This window comes from Erinaceus europaeus, chromosome 13 (genome assembly GCF_950295315.1).
Source record: "Erinaceus europaeus chromosome 13, mEriEur2.1, whole genome shotgun sequence".
Classification (NCBI taxonomy): domain Eukaryota; kingdom Metazoa; phylum Chordata; class Mammalia; order Eulipotyphla; family Erinaceidae; genus Erinaceus; species Erinaceus europaeus.
In genome coordinates this window covers 92,228,614-92,252,764 of record NC_080174.1, presented here as the reverse complement: position 1 = coordinate 92,252,764, position 24,151 = coordinate 92,228,614, and the positions used below count along the sequence as shown (strand labels likewise).

Sequence of the window (24,151 nt, the reverse complement as noted above, 5' to 3'; positions counted from 1 at the left end):
GAATAGAACAAATGCTACAAATGTTTATCTGGAACCAGAAAAGACCTAGAATTGCCAAAACAATCTTGAGAAAAAAGAACAGAACCGGAGGCATCACACTCCCAGATCTCAAATTGTATTACAGGGCCGTTGTCATAAAAACTGCTTGGTACTGGAACATGAATAGACACAGTGACCAGTGGAATAGAACTGAGAGCCCAGAAGTGAGCCCCCACACCTATGGACATCTAATCTCTGACAAAAAGGGCTCAGACTATTACATGGGGAAACCAGAGTCTCTTCAACAAATGGTGTTGGAAACATGCATGAGAATGAAACTGAACCACTGTATTTCACCAAATACAAAAGTAAATTCCAAGTGAATCAAGGATTTGGATGTTAGACCACAAACTATCAGATACTTAGAAGAAAATATCAGCAGAACTCTTTTCCACATAAATTTTAAAGACATTTTCAATGAAACGAATCCAATTAAAAAGAAGACTAAGGCAAGTATAAACCTATGGGACCACATCAAATTAAAAAGCTTCTTCACAGCAAAAGAACCCACTACCCAAACCAAGAGACCCATCACAGAATGGGAGATTTTTTACATGCCACACATCAGACAAGAGTTTAATAACAAACATATATAAACAACTTGCCAAACTCAACAAGACAACAAATAACCCCATCCAAAAATGGGGGGAGGACGTGGACAGAATATTCACTACAGAAGGGATCCAAAAGGCCGAGAAACACATGAAAAAATGCTCCAAGTATTTGTCAGAGAAATGCAAATAAAGACAACAACGTGATACCACTTCACTCCTGTGAGAATGTCATGCATCAGAAAAGGTAACAGCAGCAAATGCTGGAGAGGGTGTGAGGTCAAAGGAACCCTCCTACACTGCTGGTGGAAATGTCAATTGGTCCAACCTCTGTGGAGAACAGTCTGGAGAACTCTCAGAAGCCTAGAAATGGGGAAAAAAAAAAAAAAAGCCTAGAAATGGACCTATCCTATGATCCTGCCATTCCTCTCCTGGGGATATATCATAAGGAACACAACATATCCATCCAAAAAGATCTGTGTTCACATATGTTCTTGGCAGCACAATTTGTAATAGCCAAAACCTGGAAACAACCCAGGTGTCCAACAACAGATGAGTGGCTGAGCAAGTTGTGGTATATATACACAATGGAATACTACTCAGCTGTAAAAAATGTTGACTTCACCGTTTTCAGCCGATTTTGGATGGACCTTGAAAAATTCATGTTGAGTGAAATAAGTCAGAAACAGAAGGATGAATATGGGATGATCTCACTCTCAGGCAGAAGTTGAAAAACAAGATCAGACAAAAAACACACACACAAGTAGAACCTGAAATGGAATTGGTATATCGCACCAAAGTAAAAGACTCTGGGATGGGTGGTTGGGGATAATACAGGTCCATGAAGGATGATAAATGACATAGTGGGGGTTGTATTGTTAAATGGGAAACTGGGGAATGTTATGCATTTACAAACTATTGTATTTACTGTTGAATGTAAAATATTAATTCTCCAATAAAGAAATAAATTTAACAAGTTTAAAAAAATAGTTGAACTGAAGAGGATGTTGAGGGAAGGAAAGAAAATTAATAGAAGCAGAAAAAAACAGAGTTAGTTAGACAAAGGATGAGGTAGAGACAAGTAAGGAGGTAAAAGAGCAAAAAAAAGAGAGTGAGGGAGAGAGAGATTGAGAGACACTGAACAACAGACATATGGAATGAACTCAAAAGAAGTAACATACAAATAATTGGCCTACCAGAGAAAGAAAGATAGAAGGAGAGGAAAGCATCCTACTGGAAATATAAGAAAACTACCCTACCTTGAGCATCAGAAAGGGCATTAAGATTCAAGAATTCTAGGGAGTTACAAACAGAATTAATGCAGATCAGAAGGCATCTAGATACTATGAAAAGAAGGATAAAGAAATTATTCTGAAAGATATGATAGAAAAAACAAAAACATTACATGTAGGAGAAAAACCCTAAGATTATAAGCAGATTTCCCGACATAAGTGCTAAAAGCCAGAAGAGAATGGCCAAATACCTATCGTGCTCTCAACAAAAACGGGTTTCAACCAAGGATAGTATATCCTGATAGACTGTCATTCAGACTAGATGGAGGTATAAAAACCTCCTCAAAAAGCAACAGGGAAAGAGGAAACTATCAGGAGTCAGCAGTAGTACAGCAGGTTAAGCGCAGGTGGCACTAAAGCTCGAGGATCTGGTTCTGGTTCAAGCCCCCAGCTCCCCATTTGCAGGGGAGTCGTTTCACAGGTGGTGAGGCAGGACTGCAGGTGTCTACCTACCCTGTCTTCCCCTCCTCTCTCCAATCCTCTCTGTCCTATCCAACAACCAAAACAACAATAACTACAAATATAAAAAACAAGGGCAACAAAAGGGAATAAATAAATATTAAAAAATCATACAAACCCTGTGAAGGTGAGAGTAGCCCTGAAATAATATAATATTGCAAAACACTGTCAAACTAATATAGATGAGGCTCTGTTATGGAGCTGTTTAGGAAAAAACCCTGCAAGGACACTAGCAACTACTTCCTCACCCAGTAGGAAGCCTGCAGGAAGGCCAGCTATGTACAAACTCCTGCATTGTGTCATGCTATCTTTTTCACATTAACAAGAGAGAGAGATACTCAGAGAAAGAGACCAGAGCACTTCTCACCTCTGGCTTATGGTGATGCTGGAGATGGAACCTGGGATTTTTGACCCTCAGGCACAAGAGCATAACCAAACCCATATCTCTTTTTCCACCTGACTGCTACAGCCATAAGAAGCAGTTGGAGGGGGGGTTGGCAGGCAGTGCAGCAGATTAAGAGCACATGACACAAAGCTCAAGAACCCACAGAAGGATCCCAGTTCTATTCCTCAGGGGGTGAAGGAGGTCTGCAGGTGTCTTGTCTATCGTTCTCTCCCCCTCTGTCTTCCCTCCCTCTCTAGATTTCTCTCTGTCCTATCCAACAACAACAACATGTCGTCAGAGTTCCGGGCTAGCTTCGTGACGGGAGACAGATGACCAGGGACACATGGCTGAGCGGAGAAGCAATATTTCTTTATTCACGAGTGAACGGTTCAAAAAACTAATCTAATCTAACCACAACTCAGATCTGTCCTGCATCCTTCTAGTCCAGCGGCAGTGTCAGGAATCAAGGAAGTATATATAGGATATGGGGCAGGGAGAAGCAAGAAACGCGGAAAAGCAAGGACTAAACCAAAATCTCCCGGAGGCAGGGGGAGTGAGACCAAACCAATGTAACAGAATGACCATGTAAATAGACCACAACATCAAGCAATGTAACAGAAAGGATCCCAGAAGCAGAACTAGAAGCATACCAACAACTGACAACATATGGTGCCACAATGTGGGACCTGACCTGCCCATCTCCCAGGTAAGTGAAGAAGTTTGGCTACCTATCCACTATGAGCTTCTTTTCTACTTGTGAAGAGATTTCCAAAGGCCTCTGCTCTTTCTTCATAAGACTGTTTCTCTGTTTCTGGAACATTTCGCTCTTGGCCACACTCTGGTTTCCGCCCGCTGCCCATCTGCAGGAGCCTGCTTGCCACGGCGGGGTAAGGGGCGGAGCTCGGAGATGCGCTGCTGCCACCGCCTAGGGAGCCAGGAGCAGGGTGGCGGGCATGGCAGGCAGAGCTGCAGCCCATCCTGGCCCCCGCCCCGGGGCACCTTGGCCTGCGCCTTCTGCATGGCCGGCCCACCTGCCCTCCTGCTATGAAGTCTGGGCAGATCCTGGACCACCCAGAGACCGCGGGCTCCCTGCTGGGACTGGGCACCCTGGCCGATCCCCAACTTGGCTCTGAAGGCAGAGGAGCTAGACTATGCACACATCCGTGCAGTGATTGCACCCTGCCACCTCCGGATAACACACCCTCCAAACAACTAAGACAGTACAGATCTAAATTCGTGTTTAAAATGACATGTCTTCGTAACAAAAGTTTTTCTCCTTGTGTATTGAAGACCATGCTTATGTGCGTGTTTGAAGTTTGGTAAATATTAAATTTAAGGTTAGAAATGTAAATTTAAGGCTAAATTCTTACCAGACAAAGTTAAATGAAAAAGGTTTTCAACATAATTCTCATAAAGGTAAAATTAACTTACATTTAAAGTCTGAGGTAAAAATTAGTTAAAAATCAATATATTTTAACTAAGTTGGTCTAAAAAACCTGCGCACACCTAGGGTGTGTCTCCATCTTGTATGGGTGTAACAAAGGGTAAAAAAAAAAAAAAGACGTTGCTGATATGTGAAGTTCTCAAATACCTTCTCGAACCTGGATACTTACGTCGGTCTTTGTGCTTTGTGCCACGTGCGCTTAACCCACTGCGCCACCGCCCAACCCCATTTAATTAAAAAAAAAAATTCACTTTTTGTTGGCCTCTTTTATTGTTGTAGTTATTATTTATGTCATCAATGTTGGATAGGACAGAGAGAAATAGAGAGGGGAAGATTGGACAAGAGGAAAGATAGACACTTACAGACTTGCTTAACTGCTTGTGAAACAACCCCCCTGCAGAGGGTAGCCGGGGGCTCTAACCATTATTCTTACGCAGGTCCTTGGGCTTTGTGCCACCTGCACTTAACCCACTGCGCTACAGCCTGACTCCCCACATTCCTTTTTTCATTTTTCTTTTTGTCTAGTTTAGATGATGCAAAACCATACCCTGTATTAAAACTTTTTTTTTCATTGGGGGCTGGGTGGTAGAGCTTTAGTGCAGCACATATACTACCATGCAAAAGGAACCAGGTTCAAGCCCCTGCTCCCCAAAAAACTTCATGAGTGATGAACCAAGGTTGGTTTTTGTCTCTCTCTGATTATTTGTTAAGTTTTTATTTTTTATTTTTCCTTTTCTTTTTTGTTATAGGTATTATTGTTATATCATTATTGTTAGATAGGACAGAGAGAAATAGAGAGAGGAGGGGAAGAAAAAGAGGGGGAGAGAAAGACAGACACCGGTAGCGCAGCGAGTTAAGTGCAGGTGGCATAAAGCACAAGAACCGGCGTAAAGATCCCGGTTCGAGCCCCCGGCTCTCCAGCTGCAGGGGAGTTGCTTCACAAGTGGTGAAGCAGGTCTGCAGGTGTCTTTCTCTCCCCCTCCTCTCTCTATTTCTCTGTCATATCCAACAACGACGACATCAATAACAACAACATTAATAATTACAACAGTAAAACAATAAGGGCAACAAAAGGGAATGAATAAAAGAAAATTGAAAAAAAAAGTCAGACACTTGCAGACATGTTTCACCGCAAGTAAAGTGAGTCCATTGCAGGTGAGGAGCCAAGGGCTCGAACTGGGATCCTAATGCTGTCCTTGCATTTTGCACCACCTGCGCTGATCCTGCTGCACTATGACCAGATTCCGTCTCTCCTCATTAAAAAAAAAAAAAAAACTTTATCTTTATTATTGGACACAGACAGGGAGAAATTGAAGGTAGTGGAGATAGAGAGGAAGAGAGACACAGACACCTGCAGCCCTGCTTTACCCTTTATGAAGTTTTTCCTCTGCAGGGGGTTGAACCTAGATCCTTATACACTATAATGTGTATACTTAATTAGGCATGCCACCACCTGGTCTCTCTCCTCCCCTCTCAATTTCTGTCCTATCAAATGAAATAGAAAAAAAAAAAAAGGCTAGCAGGAGCAGTGGATTCACAGTGCTGGAACTAAGCCTCAGCCATAATCTTGGTGGCAATAAAAATACACACTACTGGTGGCGCAAAGACCGGCTTAAGGATCCTGGCTCGAGCCCCCAGCTTCTCACCTACAGGGGCCTTGGTTCACAAGCGGTGAAGCAGGTCTGGAGGTGTCTATCTTTCTCTCCCACTCTTTCCATCTCTCTGTCCTATCCAATGATGACAACAGTAATAATAAAACAAGGGCAACGAAAGAGAATAAATATTAAAAAATCTTTTTAAAAAATTAGACTTTAAAAATATACACTCCCAGAGGGATAAAGAATATGGAAGCTTCCAGTGGAGGGCACTCTGATGGACATGGAACTCTGGTGGTGGGAATCAAGGATCTTGTTAATCATTATTAAACCACTAATAAAAAAAATACATGAGTAAATAAGTGAATGACAAAACAAAAAATCCTTTAATCAAGGGAGTGCTGAATTACAAAACTGTTGTGTGCAGAGGGTAGGTAGCATAATGGTTCTGCAGTGTCCCAGGTTGGTGTCAGCACACCTCAGCCTCCAGCCACACTTGAGTCTTCACGGCTTTCCCACCCTCCTACCTGCTCCCTTTGAGTCTCTGGATCAGCTGTGATAAACCACAACTAATTAAAGTCTCATCTTGTGTGTTCCATTTATCGCTCCTTTTTCTTTTTTTCAATTTTCCCCCATTTGTGTTTTGTTGTTTTTCTTGTTGTCATTATTGTCATTGCTCTCATTGCTGTTTGGGACAGAGAGAAATGGAGAGAAGACGGACACCTGCAGACCTGCTTCACCCCTGTGAAGCGACCACCTGCAGGTGTGGAGTCAGGGGTTGGAACCTTGATCCTTGTACTGGTGCGCTGAACCGGATGAACTAACACCCAACCCTCTCCTCTCTCTACTTCTTTCTGTCCTAACGACATCAATATCAACAATAAAAAGGACACCAAAAAAGGGAAAATAAATATGTAAAAAAAGGCTTTAAGATTCGCATGTTATGGCATCCACTGTTTTACATTCACTGGGCTCTCCAGTACAAGTTACTTACTAGGTCTGTAAAGTCATTCTTCGATATCTGCCTGATAATAATTATATTTTTTTCTATATAAAGGGTTGTCTTTAAAAACTTTTTGATGGGGGGGCCGGGCAGTAGCTCAGCAGGTTAAACGGAAGTGGTGCCAAGCGCAAGGACCAGCTTAATCGCTACACAGGTGGTGAAGCAGTTCTGCAGGTGTCTTTCTCTCCCAGTCTTCCCCACCTCTCAATTTCTCTGTCCTATCCAACGACAGTAATAACCACAAAAGTATTAAAAATTTTGATTGGGGAGTCAGGCGGTAGCGCAGCCGGTTAAGCGCAGGTGGCACTAAGCACAAGGACCAGCGGAAGGATCCCAGTTCAAGCCCGCGGCTTCCCACCTGCAGGGGAGTCACTTCACAGCTGGTGAAGCAGGTCTGCAGGTGTCTTTCCCCCTCTGTCTTCCCCTCCTCACCATTTCTCTTTCCTATCCAACAACAATGACATCAATAATAACTACAACAACAAAACAAGGGCAACTAAATAAACAAAAAAAATTAAAAATTTTTTTGATTGTTGTTGTAGATACTATTACTGCTCTTATTGATGTTCTCAGTGTTAGGACAGAGAAATGGAGAGTAGAAGACAGAAAGGGGGAGTGATAAGACACCTGCAGATCTTCAGCACCTGTGAAGCAACTCCCCTTCAGGTGGTGAACTCAGGGCTTCTACCAGGATCCTTATGCAACTCCTTGGCTTGATGCCACGTGTGCTTAACCTGCTGTGCTACTGGCTGACTCCAGAATTGGGCTTTATAATATTATTTATTCCCTTTTTTTTTTTATTGTTCTAGTTGTTGCTGTTGATGTCGTTGCTGGACAGGACAGAGAGAAATGGAGGAGGGTAAGACAAGAGAGGGGGAAAGATAGACACCTGCAGACCTGCTTCAATGCTTGTGAAGCGACTCCCCTTTAGGTGGGGAGCCAGGGGCTTGAACCAGGATCCTTATGCTGGTCCTTTCACTTTACATGCTACGTGCTCTTAAACTGCTGCTCTACCACCCAACTCCCAGGGCAAGAATTGTTTAATTCCAGTGATTTTATATGTGCAAAAACCATTATTGATTAGAATACATCTAAGCATTGTTGACATAAGTAAATTCTCAATACCAAGTGGATTGTTTCATATATTAGAATTTAAGACAAAGAATCATATTCATTACATTTATAGAATATTCAGAAGTATGCGTTCACTTGTAGCATGGAACTGTGATCCCAATTATTTAGATATATATACTTATATATTATCACAAGATGGAGAGACAATAAAAGAGAACATAACTCTACACATGGAGTGCAGAGGCTCACACCAGAGAACTATGATATTGAACCAAGCCTCTGCATGTCTCAGGTTGCATCTAATCTTAGTACACTTTATGTTCAAAAGATTGATTTCCATTGTGAATATTTTCATGTATTTGAATTTAGTGGAACATCTAAGGCTTTATTACATTCATAGGGTTTTGCTTCACTGTGAATTCTTTCATGTCTACAAAGAGGACCAGAATAATGCAATGTTTTCACCACTGCTTATATTCATCAACTTTCTCTCCATTGTGTTATTTCATGTTGACAAAGATGACAGGCTTAAATCAATGTTTTGCTGTTTACATTCACTGGGTTTCTATCCTCTGTGAGATCTTTCAAATCTCTTAAGAAAACTGGCTTAAATGTTAAAACTACTTGGTTACATTCATGAGGTTTCTTTCTCTGCAGTTTTGATTTCTTTCATGTAACTGAAGAGACTGAGAAACCATGAATGCTTTACTTTTTACATTGTTTACATTCATAGGGTGTCTCCACTGTGAATTGCTTCATGTGTCCGTAGACCACTAGAAGAACTGAATGCTTTACTACAGTTTACATTGTTAGGGTTTCTCTCCACTGTGAATTCTGTCATGTGTCTGAAGATGACTGATACAACTGAATGTTTTACTACAGTTTACATTCATAAGATTTCTCTCCACTGTGAATTCTTTCATGTCTCCGAAGATTACTGGATTGACTGAATGTTTTACTACACAGTTTACACTGATAGGGTTTCTCTCCACTGTGAATTCTTTCGTGTATCTGAAGATAACTGAAACAACTGAATGTTTTACTACACTGTTTACATTCATAAGGTTTCTCTCCACTGTGAATTCTTTCATGTCTCCGAAGATTACCAGAACACCTGAATGTTTTACTACATAGTTTACATTTATAGGGTTTCTCTCCCCGGTGAATTCTTCCATGTGTCCAAAGACTTCTGGAACAACTGAATGTTTTATTACACTGCTTACATTCATAGGGTTTCTCTCCACTGTGAGCTCTTTCATGTGTCCGAAGATGACTGAAACTGAATGTTTTACTACATTGTTTACCTTCATAGGGTTTCTCTCCACTGTGAATTCTTTCATGTCTCTGACAATGACTAGAAGAACTGAATGTTTTACTACACAGTTTACATTCATAGGGTTTGTCTCCACTGTGAATTCTTTCATGTTTCCGAAAATTACTGGAAGAACGAAATGTTTTACTACACTGTTTGCACTCATAGGGTTTCTCTCCATTGTGAATTCTTTCATGTCTCTGAAGACCACCAGATTGCCGGAATGTTTTACTACATTGCTTACATTCATAGGGTTTCTCTCCTCTGTGAATTCTTTCATGTCTCCGAAGATGACTGGATTGCCCGAATGTTTTACTACAGTGTTTACATTCATAGGGTTTCTCTCCACTGTGAATTCTTTCATGTGTCCGAAGAGTACTGGAACAACTGAATGTTTTACTGCACTGTTTACATTCATAGGGTTTCTCTCCACTGTGAATTCTTTCATGTGACCGAAGATGACTGCAACAACTGAATGTTTTACTACACTGTTTACATTCATAGGGTTTCTCTCCACTGTGAATTCCTTCATGTGTCTGAAGAATACCGGATGATATGAATGTTTTACTGCATAGTTTACATTCATAGTGCCTCTCTCCACTGTGAATTCTTTCATGTGTCCGAAGAACACCAGGAAAACTGTATGTTTTACTACATTGTTTACATTCATAGGGTTTCTCTCCACTGTGAATTCTTTCATGTCTCTGGCGATGACTAGAAGAACTGAATGTTTTACTACACAGTTTACATTCATAGGGTTTGTCTCCACTGTGAATTCTTTCATGTGTCTGAAAATTACTGGAAGAACGAAATGTTTTACTACACTGTTTGCACTCATAGGATTTCTCTCCATTGTGAATTCTTTCATGTTTTTGAAGACCACCAGATTGCCGGAATGTTTTACTACATTGCTTACATTCATAGGGTTTTTCTCCACTGTGAAATCTTTGATGTGTCTGAAGACTACTGGAACAACTGAATGTTTTAGTACATTGTTTACATTCATAGGGTTTCTCTCCACTGTGAATTCTTTCATGTTCCCAAAGATGACTGGATCTCCTGAACATTCTATTACATTGTTTACATTCATACGGTTTCTCTCCACTGTGAATTCTTTCATGTTTTTGAAGATGAATAGGATAAGTGAATAATTTGTTATATACTTCATGTTCTTGAGATATTCTAGCAATTTGACTATCTTTGTCCTCAGAAAATTTTACTGTTGTATTACTGTAAAGTAATGAACAATTAATTAATGACATTTTAATGAGTAACACAGATTTTGATTACCAAAATGCAAGACATTTTACTTAATAAGCCACAAAATCAGACATTAGAAATAGATTTGACTAAAACATATACTGAGGGAGTCGTATGGTAGCTCAGCGGGTTAAGTGCATGTGGCACAAAGCGTAAGGATCCTGGTTTGAGGCCCGATTCCCCACCTGCAGGGGAGGCGCTTCACAGGCGGTGAAACAGGTCTACAGGTGTCTATCTTTCTCTCCCCCTCTTTATCTTATCCTCCTCTCTCCATTTCTCTCTATCCTATCCAACAACATCAATAACAACAACAATAATAACTACAACAATAAAAAACAAGGACAACAAAAGGGATAATAAACATTTAAAAAGACATGTACTGAAAAAAATTACAGATATTGAAAAATAATAAAAAGATCTCAAGATAAAAGTAAAGGTAAAAAAATGGTAAAAAAGGGCTGGGCAGTGGTGTGCCTGGCTGAGCGCACATGCTACAATGAGCAAAGAACAGGCTTCAAGCCCCCATCCCCAACTGCAGAAGGAAAGCTTTGAAAGTGATGAAGTAGGAATGCAGGAGTCTTTGTCTCTCCCCTCTCTACCTCCCCATTCCTACTGATTTCTGGGTGTCTCTATCCAATACATAAGTAATAAATAAATAAAAATAAAAACTCATAATACTTAAATACTTTCATATAAAGATATTATGCCAAATATAATGATATCATTACAGGTATTTTATATGCATTAATTGAACTTCTATTTGTTAGTAACAACTTTTGGCTTTGTGTTGAAATCTTACACTGAAAATACTGATCTTTTCAAGAAGGGCTACCACTAAGTATCATAAAATATAGATATTTGCAAGGATCCCAGTAAGAGCCTCTGGCTCCCAAACTGCAGGGGAGTTGCTTTACAGGTAGTGAAGTAGGTCTGCAGGTATGTATCTTTCTCTCCCCCTGTCTTCCCCTCCTCTCTCCATTTCTCTCTGTCCTCTCTAACAATGACAACATCAATAACAATTATTAACTACAACAACAATGAAAACCAACAAGGACAACAAAAGAGAAAATAAGTAAAATATTAAAAAATATATATACATATTCATATACTGAAGTTATTCTTATTGCTTCTAAGTATACTATTTTTTTTTACATTTATTTATTTATTTACTTTCCCTTTTGTTGCCCTTGTTGTTTTATCGTTGTTGTTGTTATTGCTGTCATCGTTGTTGGATAGGACAGAGAGAAATGGAGAGAGGAGGGGACGACAGAGAGGGGGAGAGAAAGACACCTGCGGACCTGCTTCACCACCTGTGAAGCAACTTCCCTGCAGGTGGGGAGCCGGGGGCTCGAACAGGGATCCTTATGCCGATCGTTGTGCTTTGCGCCACCTGCGCTTAACCCGCTGAGCTACGCCCGACTACCAGTATACTATTTTATAAGTGGAAAAAAGACAAATAATTTATTTTATGCGTTTATATTTATAGGTGGAAAAAAGATAATGTAGAACATCATTATGGTCCTCAGTGACTCAGATGGGAACTTCAGTCATGTACATCACATACATCACACTGGAGTCACTTGTCCAAATGTTCTATAACCTAGTCATGAAGTATTTTTAATTTGCTTATTTAAAAAATTGATCTATTTGTGGCAGTAACTATAAATTTAATTTTCTGAATGAATTGTATTGAAAGGGGCCGTATGCAATTGCTAAGTCAGTAGAGAGCACACCATTAAGAATCCATGAGTCTCCTTATACAGGGAAACCACGCAGGCACCTGATCTCAGTAAATTACAGAGACAACACTTTTGAAAACACAGTAGCTTCTTAGGTGGCACATCACGCTTTATTGTAAATGTAACTCTCACCTTTGTTTACTGCCATGCAAGTTATGCTGCCCTTTGGTGGAATGTTCTTGTATCTTTTCTAAAATTACAAAATATAAAAAGTATTAGAAATTATACAAATAGATTGAATTCTTGATTCATCATGAGTCACAATCAAACCTTGCTCACTGAATAGCATCTGTGTTTCTACACTGGTGAACAAAAAGTGATTTGTCCTCTAGTTGAAAAATTAAGGCGATTAGAGTTACCTAGTGAAAGAAAGTTCCTCAAGTTTTCAAACATCACATCTCTGTAGAGTTTCTTCTCCGAAGGATTTAATAGTGCCCACTCCTCTTGAGTGAATATCACAGTTACATCTTCATAGGTCACTGAGCCCTAAAATATATGCAATGTGTTCATGTGAGAAAATGCGAGTGACAGCAGATTAGCCATTCAGTCTCTAGTTTAGGAAGCCTGTGAATGATTGTCTCATCTGCAAACATGTCTTTGGTGACTTGAAAACCAAATACCTCTTAATCATGCTCTAGAAGGTGGTACATTGATTAGAACATTGGACTCTCTTTCACAAAGCCCTGAATACAGAGAGATAATCCTATTCACACTATTTCCCCTCTATAGTTTTGTAATTAGTAAATGATAAAACCTTAGTGGCTATGTGGGAGTACACGCATAGGTTGCTCATGCTGCCATATAAAAGGACCTAGATTCAATATCCTAGTTCTCACATGCAGGGTGTGAGGCCTCTTCACAAGTGCTGAGCAGCTTTGGATATTGTCTTCCTTATTTATAATGTAAAGTTTATATAGGTAAAGAGAATTTGATAGGGAGAGTGAAGTAGAAAGTCACTGGAATTGAACCTACAGCCCCTGGGGACTTAGAGCTCAAAGTCTGGTGTGTCTTCTTAGTACCTTCAGTTCTCTCATTAAAATAAAATAAACATTAGTTTCATTTATCATACATGAATAATTTCAACTGCCACACACACAGAGATATCTCTACTTCAATTTCCTTATTAAATTCTCTTCACCTATATAAAACACAAAAATATAAATAAGAAAAAAAATGGCCACTGGGTGTAATACATTTTTAAAAAAATATTTTAGTTATTTATTAGAAAGATAGGAGGAGACAGACAGAACCGGACATCACTCTGGCACATGTGCTGCTGGGGACTGAACTCGGGACCTCATGCTTAAGACTCCAAAGCTTTATCATTGTGCCACCTCCCAGACCACAGGTATAATGAATTTATAATGAAGCCATAGTGATTAAAAAAAAAAAAAAAGATGGGATAAAAAGAACACATGATGATTATGATAAGTCTGTTAGAAATGAAACATCTCTAGCCACACATGGCTCTTTATCAAATTAACATCATTATGGAAGTATGGAAATTATACTATTTAGAGTGATCATACCACATTAAGGCTCTCTGTAGTGTCACTGTCCAAAAAAAAAATTTTTTTTAAATGCAAGAATGTTAAACAAATAAATAAGAATTATCAGGTGCAGGGCACTGTTGCACCTAATTAAGTCTACATATCACCATGACACTGGACCTAGGATTGAGAACTGCTTCCCACCTGAGAGGGACACTTCATGAGCAGTGACACAGGCCTGGAAATGCCTCTCTCTCTCTACCCATGTTCAACTCTCCATTTCTTTCTGTCCTGTCAAATAAAATGGAAAGAAAAAATACATTTCTTGAGCAAAATTTCTGGAACTGAGCTCAAGAAATAACCCTGGTGGCAGAGAAAAGAACTGTTATCCAGTAATCTACATCCCTCTCAATTTCCCTCTATAATAGGAAAATATAATTTTTAAAAGAACTTTGTTATTGTATTTATTTATTTTCCCTTTTGTTGCCCTTGTTGTTTTCATTGTTGCTGTTGTTATCAATCTTGTCATTGTTGAATAGTACAGACAGAAATGGAGGTTTGAGGCTTGCTTCTCTCCTGAGTGGGGGACACTGCATAAGCAGTGAACAGGCTTGCACATGGCTCTTTCTTGACCTCTGTTCCACTCTCCATTTCTTGTTTCTTGCTATCCTATCAAATAAAATAGAAAGAAAAAATGGCTTTCTGGAGCATTGGATTCATGTTCTGACTCTGAGCTCAAGAAATAACTATGTTGGCAGAAAAAAATAAGAGGGCAAAAGAAAACTGTTTTGCACTACATGCACTTAACCTGCAGTGCTACTGCCTGACTCCCATACGTTTGCAACAAAAATTTTTCAAGAAATAATCTTCAAAAACTATAAATTGCTGTAAAATAAAGACATAAGGCAAACAAAAATGGTGATTACTGGTGGAATATTAATGATTATAAAAACTAAATGACCATTTTAAAAATGGCATATACATGCTATGCAGTCTCCATCAAAATCCCTAAGAACATGTTTAAAGCAAGAAAATGAGGCTGCAATAGGTGAAGTCTCTATAAAAATGATGTTGTGGAAAATGAGTCAGTCACCGCATGCATATAAAAACGAAACAACACCATCACATGACACCATGGGTCATCTCAAAATACATAAGCACTTGGATGTTAGACTAGTCTCCAAAAAATCTATAGAAGTCATCCTCAGTACAGTACATAGTATTTGATTGGGAACTGTCTTCAGAGACCTGGGCTCAACATCAAAAATAAATAAATAAATGGAGAAGTGAACCACTGACACTACAACAAACTGAAAATATTTGGTATAATGACAAGACTTATCACCAAGACAAAGAGATGCAGTAAAAAAAAAACATATTTACATGCGATATATCAAAGGGCTAATCAGCAACATATGTTCTCACACATTCGTAGAGTAACATAAACAAACACAGTAAATGTGCAGAAAGAATTTACAGTCTCTTTAGTCAAGAAGATGTTTAGTCACAGGGCAATTAAAAATTGCTCACAGGAGTCAGGCGGTAGCGCGGCAGTTAAGCGCAGGTGGCACAAAGCAGAAGGACTGGCAATAAGGATCCAGTTTCGAGCCCCTGGCTCCCCACCTGCAGAGGATTCACTAAACAGGCAGTAAAGCAGGTCTGCAGCTGTCTTTTTCTCCCTTACTGTCATCCCCTCCTCTCTCCATTTCTCTCTGTCCTATCCAGTAATGACAACATCAATAACAGCAGCAATAATTAAAAAACAAGGGCAACAAAGGGGAAAATAAATATAATAATAAAAATTAAAAAAAAAGAAATACAACAAAAAACCAAGGGCAACAAAAGGGAATATTTAAAAAAAAATCGCTCACAATCCCTATCACATACAAGTTTACAATAACAATAAATTTTATCTTTTTTAAAAAATGAGTAATTCTGCTTTATTAAACATTTGTAGATTTCCTGATTTTTATCATAACTTAGGCAAAGGTTATGAAAAGCACACATGGAAACTAAGCAGAATTGTGTTAGGTCTCTGATATCCCAGGACAGACATCTTTCTCAGTAGGAATACTGCATTAATGTCATTAATTTTATCTGGAAAAATTAAAACATTTTCAACAGTCCTACACCACTAATCAACATAAAAATTGTTCATCCCACATAGAATGCTGCATATAGAGAAAAAAGGAGGCTAGGAGGTCAAGTGGTGGCACACTTGGTTAAGTGTTCACTTTTTAGTATGCAAAGACCCAGTTCAAACCTCCTGGCCCCACGTACTGGAGGAAAGCTTCATGAAATGTGAAGCAGAGCTGCAGGTTTCTCTCTATCTCTCTCTCTTCCTATTTCCCCTGCCCCATCCATTTCTCTCTCTCAATCCTATATTAAATAAATAAACAAATATTTTAAAAATCTACTTTAAAAAAGAGAGAAAATGAAGACTCTGAATATAAGGAAGTATGTATTCTAATGGACCTCATTTGTGCATGATGCCACTATTCCTGGTGAAACAATTTTATTTATTTTCTCTAGATAGAAGATTAGAGAGAAAAAAGGAAAGACACCAGTGGAACACTCATGAAGTTTCCCCTCCCTAACATGTCCATCAGTGTTGTCAGGGCTTGAAACTCAGTATCTGGGTATGACAAAGTTGCACTTACAACACAAATTATGTCTCGGAATTCAAAAATTATTTCACAAGGTCTTTCAGGGGTCCTACAAAATAGAGACCACAAATGATCACCTGAGAGATCCCAGATGGGTTGAAGATCCATTTCTCCAACAGCTGTAGAGGGAAGTCTCACAATCCTATGTGCTTTACCCCACCCCCATTTCTCATATCTGTTTATATCTATATCTATATATAACATGACATTCAAGAATGTTGACACAAAGTCCCAGTGACAATACTAATTGAAAAGTAAGAGTTTTACGAGTAAGTGGTTGGGCAGAGAGCATAGTGACCATGCACAATACTTCCATACTTGAGGCTTTCATTCCCAGCATCACTATAAGCCAGAGTTGAGCAGTACTCTGGTCAGTCTCTCTTCCTCTCACTCCTTCATTAAAATTAATTTAAAGGTGCCGGGTCATGGTGCACCTGGTTGAGCGCACATGCTACAGTGCTCAAGGATCCAGGTTCGAGTCCCAGGTCCCCATCTGTAGGGGGAAAGCTTCACGAGTGGTGAAGCTGTGCTGCAGGTGTCTGTGTCTCTTTCTATCCCATCCTTCCCTCTCGATTTCCAGCTGTCTCTATCCAAATAAATAAAGACAATAAAAATATTAAAAAATCAAGTTAAAAAAAAATTTAAATGTAAAATAAACAAATCCTGTTTCCCCAAAGCTCTGCCCACCTAGGGGAAGATAGAGACAGGTGGGAGTATGGACTGACCTGTCAACTCCCATGTTCAGTGGGGAAGCAATTACAGATGCCAGGCCTTCCACCTTCTGAACCCCATAAATGACACTGGGTCGATAGTCCCAGAGGGATAAAGAACAGGAGAGCTATCAGGTAGGGGATATAATACGGAGTTCGGCAGTGGAAAATGTGTGGAGTTGTACCTCTCTTATCCTACGGTTTTGTGTTTCCACTATACAAATAATAATTAAATAATGGGGAGTTGGGCAGGTTAAGCACAAGTGGCATCAAGTACAAGTACCTGTGAAAGGATCCCGGTTTAAGTCCCCGGCTCCCCACCTGCAGAGGAGTCGCTTCACAGGCTGTGAAGGAGGTCCGCAGGTGTCTTTCTCTCCCCCTTGTCTTCCCCTCCCCTCTCCATGTCTCTCTGTCTTATCTAACAATGACAACAACAGTAACAATTAAAACAAGGGCAACAAAAGGGAAAATATTTTTTAAAAACTCAAAAGAGACTTAAAATTTTTAAATAAGATAAAAAGAGTAAATGAAAAGAGAAATACAAGAGAGGGGAAGAATAACAAAGTTGCTGCCTGAAGCTCTCAGGTTCTAGCTTCTATTCAGTGACCATAAACCAGGGATATAATCCAGGGATGAGAAGTACACTGGCAGAAAGAGAGAGAAAAAGACAGAGATACAGAAATGTGATGGGCAAAACAGAAACAGTAAATTAAATATGTATCAATTAAAGGACACCTTATTCAAGAGGAAAAAGAAACAGACTCTGATGTGGGGCAAGTCACTTACCCAAGAAGCTGACATCTCTTCCTCGTTCCCTGAATGTCTTTCAGGCCAGAAAATGGAAGGTCAATCACAGCAATAGCTTGAGACTCTGTTTAAATCTAGCAGCACAGCCTCTTCCCTGGACAGTATGTCCCCTAGATGGAAGATACTGCAATGAATAAAAGGTACAATACCCTAGATGTTCAATGGAAACAGAAGAGGTTCTGGAAACATGTAGTGAGTTATCCTGCCTATTAAGACCATGACAAAGCCCACAAATTCTACTGACATCTCTTTCCAGTCCTTTCTTTAATTTTTCTTCAGCAAAAGCATCCACAAAAATCGAGTAAAACGCCAGTTGGGCACTAGTGCAGCATGTTAAGCACACATGGTGCAAAGTTCAGAGACCAGCCTAAAAAGAGATTAAAGCACCTGTCCTGTCCCGTGGGACCTTCAACGTGGGTTAACCTAGGAGAGGGAGGACAAGGAAAGGAGAGGGAAGGGAACAAGACACGCAAGAGAAATGAGACAAGTCAAGATTCTGATCAAGTCTGTTTATTAGCACCAAAGATGCTGTTGTTTTTTTTTTAATATTTATTTATTCCCTTTTGTTGCCCTTGCTGTTTTATTGTTGTAGTTATTATTGTTGTTGTCATTGCTGGATAGGACAGAGAGAAATGGAGAGAGGAGGGGAAGACAGAGAGGAGAGAAAGATAAGACACCTGCAGACCTGTTTCACCACCTGTGAAGCGACTGCCCTGCAGGTGGGGAGCCGGGGCTCAAACCGGGATCCTTATGCCGGTCCTTGTGCTTTGCACCACCTGCGCTTAACCCGCTGCGCTATAGCCCGACTCCCCAAAGATGCTGTTTTTAAGGCCAGGGCAAGGGGGGAGTTAGCAGCTGGAGCCTTGTTGATTGAAGTGGTGTGTTGTCATGGTAATCAGCTGTTATCTGGAAGGTCCTGGGTGATTCATGGGCAGGTGGAATTGGGAGACAGGAACTTATCTGTGAACAAAGACTCTAAGGTGTAAAGAAGCAGGAACTTAACTTTTAAGCAAGGCCAGTCTGTGAACAAAGACTCTGTGGTCATGCCAATAGCAACCTTGAGGGCACATGTGGCTCCCCACATATATATAAGGGTGCATGTTCTGATGTTTGGCGGACTTTATTTTGTGGCAGGGTGGACTGTGCCTGTCTTAGGTTGGGGATCAGCCTTCCGTCTTACCCATCATTGGAACACCTGATCATTTTTTGCCCAGTAGTACCAGGTGCCCTGTCTTAGGTTGATTGGATAGCACTAGTTTCCCCTTTACCCGTCATTGGCTAGCCAGCCCTCTACATGGTGGACGTCCTGACAGAGGGGGGCAAATCCTCTGCAGCAACTCCATTTTCTGCCATGCCCAGCCTATGATAGTGAACTTGTATAGGTTGCATCTTTATGGCATCGATCTGTTGTCGCAAAAAGGTTGTTAAGAATTATAGGACCTACTGTGAGCAGAAGTAAAACAAGTAAGGGTCCTACAACTGAGGGTAGCCAGGTAAGGAAGGGGGAATTTATCCATTGGTATGAAGAGGCGGGATCATATCTCAAGTCTAAGGGAAACAGTCAGTGGATGTAATGTCTAGGGGAAGAAACACAGCATGTCTGGTCCTCTGGTGGTCGTCAGTGCCAACTGATGAAATTTTTCTTCTTCGTAGAGGGTCAGCTGTGGAACAAGCGAAACTAGAAGGCAAGGACTAGGTAGAGAAGCATTGACATGAAAATATAGGGTGGTGTTGCACCAAAACACAGAGGAGGTGCATAAACATTAGAAGTCAAGGTGAGGTTCCTTGAACATGAGGAATATTGAGAGAAAAGAAGAGGTCAATAAACATGTAAGGATGAAGTCAGAGCCAATGGCTTCTGTATAAAGAGGAATTGAAGTCAGCAGTGGTAGGTCAGCAGAAAGAGAAGACTTCATTGACACTTGAGCCAACTGAATATGGGGGGGTGCATTCCCCTTCTTTTTTTATTAATTGAGCTTATGGGTTATAGTATAGGGAATATTGTAATATTACTCTATGTTTTAAAAGGAACAAAAATATATGGAATGGATATATCTATTGAAGCAAAACAGGTGAGCATATGGCTCATAATTTTTTTGATCTTTTCCTTGTTTGAGCTATAGCCCACATAAATTTAGAAAAAGTATCAACTGAGAGAAAAAAAAAAGTTTTTGTTTACTAAACATGGGCAGGTGAGTTACATAAATCTGCCAGAGACCATTGGCTTTTATCAATGGGGATTAATCTTAAAAGTCTGAATAGCAGCATCTTAATTAAACAATGCAGGAGCCAGTAAAGTGCTCTCACTATGGCAAGTCAAGCGTTAAAATTTAAGAGGCTTGGGGAGTCGGGCTGTAGCGCAGCGGTATAAGCGCAGGTGGCGCAAAGCACAAGGACAGGCATAAGGATCCCGGTTCGAGCCCCGGCTCCCCACCTGCAGGGGAGTTGCTTCACAGGTGGTGAAGCAGGTCTGCAGGTGTCTGTCTTTCTCTCCCCCTCTGTCTTCCCCTCCTCTCTCCATTTCTCTCTGTCCTATCCAACAACGACAACAACAAGAATAACTACAACAATAAAACAACAAGGGCAACAAAAGGGAATAAATAAATTAAATAAATATTTAAAAAATAATAAAAAATAAAATTTAAGAGGCTTGTAGATAAATGAGAAAAATTTTAGTATATGAGTGAGTTTAGGAGTCATCAAACACCCATAAATAAAAAAGAAAAATGTTTAGTTTTAAATCTTACCATATGGGCAGTTAGTTCTTCATGTGCATTTATAATTGATGATCTAATGGTTAGAATTGGCTTGAGTTTCTTCATATGATTTTAGAAGGCTCTTTATTAAAATATGCCAGTATGTTAGATATAAAACTCTTAATACATTTTGTCCCTTTTTTAAAATATTTATTTTATTTATTTATTCCCTTTTGTTGCCCTTGTTGTTTTATTGTTGTAGTTATTGTTGTTGTTGGATAGGACAGAGAGAAATGGAGAGAGGAGGGGAAGACAGAGAGGAGGAGAGAAAGATAGACACCTGCAGACCTGCTTCACCGCCTGTGAAGCGACTCCCCTACAGGTGGGGAGCCGGGGTTCGAACCGGGATCCTTATGCCGGTCCTTGTGCTTTTTGCCACCTGCGCTTAACCTGCTGCGCTACAGCCCGACTCCCGGATTTTGTCCCTTAGAACTCTAATATGGCAACTTAAAAGGCTAAAATAAAACCTCATAGCTTAAATGTTCAAAATAATAATTTTGTTAAATCAAGATTTGCCAAAACAAATCTATCAGACCAGAAACACCATGTATTAACTTATCAAGAATAAACCTCTGACAGTGTCTTAAAAACAAGCCAGATAATTTTTGCTCTCTAAAAGAACTAAAGTTTGACATGTAGAATCTGTACTCTCAAAAGCCAATTATTTGATAATAATTTTTGTAGTTTTTCTACATAGGGGAGTTATCTCAGTAACAATTTTATCAGAAGGAGTAAGTTACTGTAAAAGCAAAGGTAACTAACTCATGAGTAAGATAAAAAAATAATATCTCTTACCAAGTTTCAAAGTAAAAAGTTTTAACCAGAACATTTGTCTAAATCAGACATAAAACTCTCTCAACTTTTTACCTAGTCTCTCTTGTTTTAATATCTAGAGTTCTTTCTCAGGGAAACTAGGGGCACACTTTTTGAATAAAATGTAATAAAAGGTTAGCTATATAGCTCTACAGCTAGACAGCTCTCTATATATTTGATCATCTCCAGTGTCAGACAAATGCCAAATTTATTATGGACCAATATCCACAAAACAGTTCACAGGTCATTTTGGGGGCCCTTCAAAATGTACCGGAACTTTTTCAGTTAAATACATAGATAATTTGCATGCCAATTTGGAGATGAAGCATTGTCACGTTGATACTTTTAAGAAGTTAGTCAATTTAAATACTTAGGCTTTTACTTTATTTATTTACCTTAGCAAAATAATTTTTAGATTACCACATAAGAACTGTGATGTAAACCCTCTATTTTTTTTTTAAATCACTTAAACAATTTTAAGTAAAATGTTAAACTTTGTTAGGATCTTTGCTTATCACAAAGCTATCACACCCTTAGGGAAGCTATGAACAAGGGTGGGTACACAACTTAATTGATCTTTTACTTTGATTTGGTTAGATAACTTAAAAGGCTAAGATAAACCTTATAGCTGAAATGTTCAAAATAAATATTTACTGTTACATTTCTTTTAGATGACAATTTTACACTAAATAATTTTGTTGAATCACATCTGCCAAATAAAAAATTTTATCAGACCAGGAATCTTTTTTGATAATGGTTACATCAGTGCCCGTGTCTATGAGTCCTTCAAATTCTTTTCCATTTAGCCAAAGTTTTAGCATGGGTTTATTGTTAGAGACAGTTTGTACCCAATATGTATCAGAGGAGCCAAGGCCTTTGTCTCCCCACGTTGTCTTGCAGCTGGAGTTGTCTGTGGATGTAAAGGGTAAGAGGAGTAGCTGAGCCACACATTGACGTTTAGTAATGGCAGCAACCCCATATGGGGAGGAGAGCATGAGCTTAATTTCTCCTGTATAATCATTATCAACAACACCTGGGGTGATGAGTAGGCCTTTAAGGGTTGTGCTGCTCCTTCCTAATAATAATCCAAACGTGTGAGGGGGGGAGCGGGCCGTAAATGCCGGTGGTTAAGGGCTGAATACCCATGTCTGGAATTAAAACTGTGAAGTCGGTGGCACAGAGGTCCAGTCCTGCACTCCCTGAGGTTGCTCTAAAGAGATCTGAGACAAATTGTCAGAGGAAGGGACAAACCTCACTGCCCCAAGGGCTTGTCTCGGGTAGGGGGCCTGGGGCTGGCCCTGATTCCTGTTTCCCTGGTGGGGAGGTAGGGGATTTCCCTGAATGTCTGTTTTAGATCTGCATTCATTGACCCAATGGCGACCCCTACTGCATCTGGGGCAGAGGCGGCGTGGCGGTAGTCTGCCGCAGGCTTCATAGAGAGGGGCCGTGTTTTCTTTACAATCTTTAGCATAGTGTCCGGATCTACCACATTTAAAGCAATTATTATTTTTCTTTTTGGAGAGAATATCAGAGACAGTGCACCCCTGAAGGGCGGCCGCCATGGCCAGGCCTTGTTGGTATCCAGTACTGATGTCAGAGCAAAGAGGATATACCCAGAGAGGTCAGTTTTCTTTCTCTGAGGGTGGATAGCGGCCTGGCAGGTTGTATTTGCATTTTCAAAGGCCAATTGTTTAACAAATTCTGACCCTATCTATGTTGCCAAAAATCCATCCTAAGAAGCCAGTCAATAAATTCGGAAAAAGGCTCATCTGGTCCTTGTTTAATATTAGTAATAGAGGAACCAGGATCGCCCTTTGAAGGGATCTTTTTCCAAGCACTGCATACAATTGTGCATACAATCCAGGGTTATATTGGATTTGTGTATTATGGTCAGCACAATGCCCTTCTCCAGTAAGCATGTCTAAATTCCAGCCATTATTAGCCTGGGCGTTTCGCCTAGCAGTCTCCTTGCAGTTTCCTACAAACTCAGACTTCCACAAGAGATAGTCACCTCCTGTTAGGGATGCTCTGGTTCATGTTTGCCAGTCTCCAGGGGTTAACAAGCTCTCTTCTATGGATTCAACAATGACAACAGTGTAAGATGCGGCAGTGCCATAAAGGGCTACAGCCTTTTTAAGTTCCTTAATGGTTTTAAAATAAAAAATGTTGTGTTGTCTATATGCTTGCCCTTGTGCATCAGTGATTTCTAAAACTGGGAAGGTCTCCAGGTGTGTTAAATCAATGAGAAGGCCTGGGGAAACATAGAGTCTAGTACTGGGTTTGATGAGGGGAAGGGTTGGTCTTTTTAGCTGACTAATTTTAAGATTATTAAGCTGAGTGACTAACTCCTAGTATTCAGTCTCTAATTTTATTTGTTCTTTTAATAAATTTATCTTTGCTAATAAATCTTTGTTGTTATCGGTGGGTTGAGAAATAGGGGAGGGAGCTGAAAGAGGGGGCGGCACATAAGGGGGTGGTCGGGTTTTTGTTTCTAGAAGAGGTGGCCGGCCAGTCAGGATTATGGTAGCTTACTGCCTGATCATGTAGTGTTGCCCAGTCCTCATCAGAGAGTTCGCTATCTGATTTAACATGGTAGATTTTACGTGTCCTGGGCCGGGTAGTTTTTGTGGGTGTTGCAGGGGGAATGGCTTTGGTGGGTTTTTTTTATTTAGGATTAGCTTTTATGTCAGAATCGAGGTTGGAATTAATCCAGGCCTCCTCAGTAATAGGGGATTTTTTAAATATGTTTTGTGTTA

At 40.0% G+C, this 24,151-nt stretch overlaps 1 protein-coding gene and 1 long non-coding RNA gene across 3 annotated transcripts; both read right to left on the bottom strand.

The window, feature by feature from the left end:
- Positions 1-8,298: 8,298 nt before the first annotated feature.
- On the bottom strand, positions 8,299-13,913 carry LOC132532461 (zinc finger protein 844-like). 2 transcript variants are annotated; one of them, XM_060170900.1, is made up of 4 exons: positions 12,513-13,913; positions 12,286-12,343; positions 8,809-10,384; positions 8,299-8,641 (listed from the first exon to the last, which is right to left on the bottom strand). In XM_060170900.1, exons 3-4 carry the CDS (start codon positions 10,320-10,322, stop codon positions 8,548-8,550), a joined length of 1,608 nt encoding a protein of 535 aa, XP_060026883.1. In that variant the 5' UTR covers positions 10,323-10,384; positions 12,286-12,343; positions 12,513-13,913; the 3' UTR covers positions 8,299-8,547. The 2 variants fall into 2 exon arrangements, with proteins under 2 accessions (XP_060026883.1, XP_060026884.1); XM_060170901.1 differs by having other exon boundaries at positions 8,299-8,636; positions 8,805-10,384; positions 12,513-13,878.
- Positions 13,914-14,090: 177 nt separating this feature from the next.
- Positions 14,091-17,148, bottom strand: LOC132542566 (uncharacterized). The gene is made up of 2 exons (XR_009553565.1): positions 17,035-17,148; positions 14,091-14,312 (listed from the first exon to the last, which is right to left on the bottom strand). It is a non-coding gene; the product is annotated as an uncharacterized LOC132542566 (long non-coding RNA).
- Positions 17,149-24,151: the final 7,003 nt, after the last annotated feature.

Coding starts and splice junctions, on each gene's coding strand:
- LOC132532461 (XM_060170900.1), bottom strand. CDS start 10,322: ATGAAGTATATAACAAATTATTCACTTATCCTATTCATCTTCAAAAAC. Junction 8,642..8,808: donor AGAAACCCTATCAGTGTAAA/CTGTGTAGTAAA, acceptor AACAATGTAAAC/TGTAGTAAAGCATTCAGTTC.